At 52.8% G+C, this 6,871-nt stretch overlaps 1 protein-coding gene across 1 annotated transcript; it reads right to left on the bottom strand.

Annotated features, from left to right (window-relative positions):
- Positions 1-245: 245 nt before the first annotated feature.
- On the bottom strand, positions 246-4,509 carry LOC134376689 (phospholipase A and acyltransferase 4-like). Its single transcript, XM_063095166.1, has 5 exons — positions 4,416-4,509; positions 4,072-4,100; positions 3,865-3,973; positions 1,764-2,032; positions 246-482 (listed from the first exon to the last, which is right to left on the bottom strand). The coding sequence occupies exons 1-5, from the start codon at positions 4,507-4,509 to the stop codon at positions 384-386; spliced, it is 600 nt and encodes a 199-aa protein (XP_062951236.1). The 3' UTR covers positions 246-383.
- Between the last annotated feature and the right edge of the window lie 2,362 nt (positions 4,510-6,871).

The following is a 6,871-nucleotide window of genomic DNA, read 5'->3' as shown; positions in this document are numbered from 1 at the left end:
GGATCATTTCCCCCGTCTCAGAGAGGATGGAACGGAGACTCCGAGAGTCACGCGCTTTCCCCAAGGCCACACAGCTAGAAATTGCTGGAACTACCCAGCAGGTGTTCAATCAACGTTACTTTCTTTCTTGCTTGCTAAGAAGTCTACAAATACATAGCAGACGTCCTTTTTGGAGGAACAGGTAGGTACATTTATTGACTGTTGGATCCTGTTACAATGAGACCATCCTCAGCCATTGAGACAGGGATGGGGAGAGAGGGAAGGACTAGAGACAGCCTGAGACAGAGAGCGAGGGTCAGGAAGACAAGGAGCCGGGGAGGCCTGTCCCCTCTGGGGTGTCCACAGCTGCTACTAACACAGGATTTTGTGGCTGCTTCAGGCTGTCACTGGTTTTGGCGTATCCTACTAAAAGCAGCGAGTCCAACGGCACCCAGAATTCCGAATACCGTGGTTGCAAGTCCTCCAATTGCAGCCCTTTCCACCTGCAAAGCAAGGGGCTCTGGTTGAGTTCACAGCAAGTCCAGGCAGGCTCTTTTTCCCACTCAAGGGCCCAAGGGCTCCACTTAGCCTTCTGCCTTTCCTCTTCTTTCCCTTCCCATCTGGCCGGACCAGAGTCCTGTCTCAGGAGGATGTTGGCTGTGTCCCCAGGGACTCCATTTATTGGGTCGTGAGCACTTCTGATGTTGGGCTCGTTGGGCTTGTCCTGAGAATTGGCTGATGGAATAATTTTGAGTGAACTTCCCAGGTGAGGACATTTGTTCCTGATTTGGGGGTGGGCTTTGAAGAGGGTTTGTGCCCGGTTTCGTGGGGCCAGAGCTGCAGGGGCCAGGCTGGATAGTGTTATGCGGTCTGGGTTCTACCTGAGCTCCACCTCTGCAGAGGGAGGGCTGTGGCAGAAGCCAAGGGGAGACGTAGGGAGACCATGGCCACGGGCAGTACACTTCGGGTTCACTGCGTGCTGTTCACAAGTGCAGCCTCGAAGCTTCTATCTCCAGCCCCATCTCAATCCTGAACTCAACTCTACTCCACATCTCTAGCTGGATGCCAAATGGGTCACTTCCGGTATCACACTGCCACGCCAACTCTTGACTTTCGTCCCCAAACCTGCTCCTCCCTCCATAATCCGCATTTCATCAAGAGCCCCATCTATCCAATCACTTTGGCCAGGACCCTGGAGGTGCTGAGGTGTAGCGGTAACAAGCAGAGACTCTAGAAAGGGACACCTGGGGATTGAATCTTGGTTCTGTCACCTATTAGCTGTGTGTTTTGGAGCAACCAACTTGGAAGACTGAGAAGGGACAAGCGGTGGAAGCTGTGTCCGGATCTTACATAAAAATGCTCCTGAGCTCTTACGAAGGCCCATGGATCCTGAACATCCCTTATTTGAGAGCTCTTGGGGGCTTAGCAGACCTGTCATGGTCCTGGGTCAGCCTAGACCCTCCTGATGACCTACGCGGTTTCAGGAGCTGGTCTCAGAGGCCAAGGATCCCACGTTAGAGCTGGCCAGGCCCTCAGGAGTCCTCCATCCAAGTCCTCCTCTGCACATGAAAAGCAAGGCCCAGGGGGGACGTGGCCTGTCTACAGATCCTCTGTGCGCTAGACGCAGATCTGGGAGGGGAGCTCAGACTTCCTGACTCCCAGTCAGCAGGTCCTGAGAGATGGCTTTAGCATCTCTCACATCTTCCCTTTGGCTGCACAGCCCAGTCAACCCTGCCCCAAGCAGACCTCCCGGTGGGACACAGATCACCCAGAGAAGGCCTTACCTGCCTGCAGCGTTCCTTGCCGTATCTCAGATCGGTGACAAAGTGCTCACAGTTCTTTGTCACAAAACTGTACTCGACCTCCTGACCAACCTTCTCCTTTGCAGATTTGATGATCTCGCTCACAGGAAGTGGTTTATACTTGCGGTCCAAGTCGTTGTTGACCCGGTAGCGACAGCCCCCCACCACGTCCTCCAGGAGCTCCCGTTTCACCACTGCTCTGTCGCTTGGAATCGAGGAGAAGCTGGCGGAGCTGGCCTTGGGGCACTTACCTGGAATCAGAGACACCTCGTTGGGAGCAGCAGGGGAGGGCGAGGTAGGGAGAGAAGAGGACAAGATGGCAAAGAAGGACCAAGGGAATCCATTGTTGAGCTGGTGATGTTTGTCTTTTCCAACCTGTGATCGGAGGATTCACAGATTTTGATTTTCTTACTTCATAAGATGTAAATATTATTTCAAGACAATGAACGTTGTGTTGCCAAAGGCTGCCACAGTGTTCCATCATGTGCACGTCCATCATTTACGTGACTAATCCCCTATTATTGGTCATTTAGGATTTTGAAGAATGTTCACCCTTATAAACAATGTTAATAAAACATATTATTTGTTCATCTCGGTCCTCTGTATGTTTCATAGAGAGATCTCATTGGTTTTAGTACCCACTGTGCTTCAGATACTATGCTGTGCTGATTTTCATGTATTACGTAATTTAATCTCCTTTTTAATTTTTAGGAAAATATCATTATCTTCATTTGACAACCGGTATTGCCCACAGAGAGAGTATCAGACTCTGCTGTGCTGAGAAAAGTCCTACAGCAGGAGGCGAGACTGCTGCTCTCCAGCCCCAAAGAGCAAGTTCCTTCCCCTGCGCTGAGCTGACCTTAGGGAGCCCCTCACCTGAGTGTCTTCTGTCGCATGACCTGGCACAGTTCTGGCCACCTTGGTGGGTTCACAGAGAAGCTATCAAGTGATAGATCCAAATTCCCTTCTAAGGTGAGTCCAGATGTTATTTTGTAAGGGGGTCGGTAGCTCCTGAGCACAGTAATTAGGCTCGTCCCCCCCCGACCTGTATTTCTAATCTCGAGGCCGGGGGTCAGAGGGAGAACACGCCTAATAATTGGGCTCAGTAGCTCATGACCCTCTTCAAAAATAAGAGGGTCTGTCGTAGGACTTTTCCCAGCACAGCAGATTCTGATGTTTGTACTTGAAACCCTCTTAAGAAAATCCTCTTTAAAAACATTCACACCCTGGAAGTGAGGCACGAAGAGGACCATGTGTTCTCACTGTCACGCGTCATCTTACAAGGTCTGAAGGGTCATCCGGATTAGGTGGGCTGGATTTGCCACTTACCATCCATTGAGACTTCATTACTCTGTCATAGAAGATGAGTGCTTTAGAAAACTGATAAGGTGCCAGTGTCCTGTTCTGAGGGTGATGACGATGATTTTTTCCCATGGCAGTGCCAACGCCGGGTGAAAGGAGGACACCGAAAGCTGCGGGGCCTGCTCTGCATCTCATGCCGCCCTCGCTTCTGTTCTTTCGTTCACCATCTGCACGTCTGTCTCCTGCATTCTCCTTTCAACTGGCTTTGACATCTTCTGCTTCTCTTATTAAGGAGTTAAAGAAATCACTGACATGTGCTGTCTACACACGGCTATGAGAATTTTTCTTTATGTGTAAACCAGTAAAAACTACTTCTGTTAAGGAGTATTAAGAAGATAAATCATAAGAAACAGAGGACATAGGATGAGAAAACATTTTTCTTCATGAGAAACGTTCTTTAGACCCCGGACCTTCAGAAACTTGGCTGGCTTAAGTCATTCCAGATCTGTGGACCAGGGTAACCTGGCTTTGAGCTGGAGTGAACTGAGGCTGAAGCAGCCCAGCTACACTGATGGAGCCAAGGGCCACGTCCCCTGTCCTGTGGGGACCTGTGGAACCCACCGTGCTTACTGCGGGGCACATGTGGACACACTCTCTCATCAAGACTTCTCATGGAGAATGCGTCTGCCCACTTGGGGTTCCCTTGCTCAACTCTGTCTTTCAGTGGTTTTCTTGTCTTATTAACAAGTATTTCGAGAGTTACATTTTCAGCTGTCCTTACTTAGAGGTGCCAGGTGGACCACGTAGCCATCTCCCACATAGATGGCCCAGTGCTCATAGCTATTGTGAAAAATCTCAATCAGGTCTCCAGGCTTGGGCTGTTGGAGTGACTGTAACAGAAAAAGCAGAGATTGTAGGGAGGGCATTTTAGGCCAAAGAAGAAACCCTGGCTCGGGGTGAGGGGGGCAGCAGCTTGGCCCGGGGACACCTTCCTGATGTTCATCACCTTGTTGGAACCTGGGGAGGGATGAGCTGCTGTCCCCCAGGCATCCCCAGCTGTCCTGTTTAGAGGCTCCACTGAGTGGAGTCACCAACCTTGGAAGCCTGGAAAATGACCTTGTGGAATGCAGGAGAAGAGGCTAGTCTGGGTGAGTGTGTCACAGGAGTGTGTCTGTGAGCACGGTGAGGATGCACATGCACGTGTACAGGTGCGTGGTGCACGCGCTCATGAGCCTGTTGACAGCACAGCCTGCGTGCTCAGCCCTTTGCAGAGGTTGGAGCAATTTGGGGAAGGAAGGGGAGTCTGGAGCTGTCTGTCCTCTGCAAACTCACCCTCATGTCCTCCTAACACCTGCTTGAGATCGGCCATGGCCCTCACAGCCAGCTCCTCCTCACAACAGCCTCCTTCCATCCTTGGGACACCCATCCTTGGAGGTGACAGCATGTGATACAGGGACTGACAGTGTCCTGATGGTACCTGAGCTTAGAGTGGCGTCTTGGGGGCCATCAGCTCCCACCACTGAGGAGAATGCCCCACTCACGGAGCAGGCCTCTGCCGGGCACTTGTCCCACATTAACTGCAGTCTCTAACACCCATGGAACAGAGGGAGACATTGAAGATCAGAGAGGTCGAGGGTCTTGCCCAAGAACGCTCGGCTGGGAAGAGGCCAAGCTGGGTCTTCTCTGCCTGCTCCTGCCCCTGCTCCCTGCCTCGCCCCTGCCTCCCTCCCCTGCCTCTCTCCATCCCTCCCCTCAAGGTCCCAACCCAGGACAGCGCAGCTTCTTGATTGGAGAATTTCTCGGTTTTCCCCTTCCTCGTGCTTGTCCTCAGTGGGTGACAGACGCTCCTCCTACCCCCATCCCATGCTGTCCAGTCAGAGCGCAGAGACAGCTCACCTTTGCCCCCTCCTCATGCCAATCTCCACCCAAAAAAAACAGACCACACAGACTCCAGAAGTTTCTCCTGATTCACTTTCGCGTGCGTCCATCTCCCGTCCCCTGACGTGGTTCAGAGCAGCCTGTCCCTGCCTCCGGGACACCACGGCCTCCTGACCGACCTCCCCCTCCTGTCTCTGCCCTCCATGTCCAGTCCCGTGACCCACAGTGGTCTTTCAAGGGCACACTGGCCATGACCTTCCTCTGGCTTCAGGAGCAGGACACACACTTGGGCAGCTCTCAGGCCCTTCCTGACCCTCACTCTCCTCACCATCCCTGGGCTCTGCCCCTGAGGCTGACCCAGTGACCTGTCCACCCCTCCCCACGTCTCTACTCCGTGGCACATCAGGGTCTCTCTGCCCAGCCCCGTCCCCACACCCACTCTTCACCGTCCCCCTTCCCTGTCAGTCTCCCCCCAGCTGGAGGCCGCCCTCACTGCTCCAGCCTGGCTCAGCTGCCCCACTCTGGGCCCCGGGCCTGAGACCCCACCTCCCCTGCAGGGATCATGCTGTGCTGTGTTCCCTGGGCCTGTGTGTGCCCCCTGGGCTGTGAGGTCCGTGCAGGAACATCCTACGTGCTCGCCCCTCCTATATGTTCCTTTGGGATCCAGCAAAGGGCCTGGCATGGATGGGGCAGGGGAATTAGACAAGGAAGAGCAAGAGAGGATCAGCGGTGCCAGGACTCCTGCCCACTCCTCCTCGTGTCAGCCCGAGGCGGCCACATCAGCCAGGGCATCCAGAGCCAGAGACGGTCTCCATGTGGGGATAACAAGGGAACTTTTAGCTCTAACGCTAAATGTCTACAACTACGGTCAGGGCACAGTCAACAGTTGCTGGTGGCTGAAGAAATGTGATCTTGGGCTCTACCCGGATAAAAAAATGGCTTTGCCGTTAACAGAGCCCTGATTTGCATCATTAGCAATAAAGCTATCCCCCAGAATCACACGATGCACACACAGTGGAATGTCCTCCGGAACTTGCAGGACATTTCCCAGAATTGTTTCATTTCCAGTAATAGCCGGAGTCCAACTGTTGCTTTTCAGCTACACACCTCTTGGCTCAGCCTGTCCTTTCTTGGAGCTTCTGAGATTGACAATCTGGGCCGATGGGAGGGGCGAGGTCAGAGTTCAGAATGCTGGAATTAGAATGTACTTTGCAAGGCAGGACAAAGCTGTAGAGGAAATAGGAAACAGAAAGGACTGCGGCCAAGAAGGGACCAAACCCCACTCAGCAGCAGAAACAGACAATGTGGGAATTCACTCAACGCCCAAGACCCAGGGTCCCCTCACAGGCCCACCCCTGGCTTCTGCCCCAGCTGTGTCTGGTGAGTAGGCCCCAGGCTCAGGCAGGTGCAGTTTCTGGAACCCCATAGGTGCCTCCCACAATGGGGTCCCAGGCTTCCCCATTATGCCAGATGTAGAGTAGAGGCCGACTCTGTCCAGAGACCTCACAGTCCAGGAGGAAAAATGAACTTTTAAACGACAAATACAGTTGGCCTATGAATGACAGATACAGATAGGGAAAGCCTTCTGAAGACAAGCTCTGGAGTCAAGTGCTCCCAAGGTCAGGAGCCCAGAATGAGGTTGTTGACGGAGGGGAGTCTCCCGCCCACTGGAGAGTGAGTTATGGAAACTTCCAGGGGACTTACTGGAGCCACCTGGAAAGCAGGGCAGCGCCTGGTGCTCTGTGGCTTGTGGACCAGCTTGTGGACCGAGGTTGAGAATTTCAATTTCATTTTCCTTTGGACCCCATTCAAAAAGGATTTAAAGACTAAACATTTTTAAGAGAATCAACTCTTTAAAGACTAGATGTGTTCTCTGAGTGGAAAGGGTAATGGTGACCGACATGAAAACA

The sequence above is a fragment of the Cynocephalus volans genome, chromosome 4, assembly GCF_027409185.1.
Source record: "Cynocephalus volans isolate mCynVol1 chromosome 4, mCynVol1.pri, whole genome shotgun sequence".
Classification (NCBI taxonomy): Eukaryota; Metazoa; Chordata; class Mammalia; order Dermoptera; family Cynocephalidae; genus Cynocephalus; species Cynocephalus volans.
The sequence above is the reverse complement of the archived record's forward strand: the minus strand, read 5'-3'. Positions and strand labels throughout refer to the sequence as shown.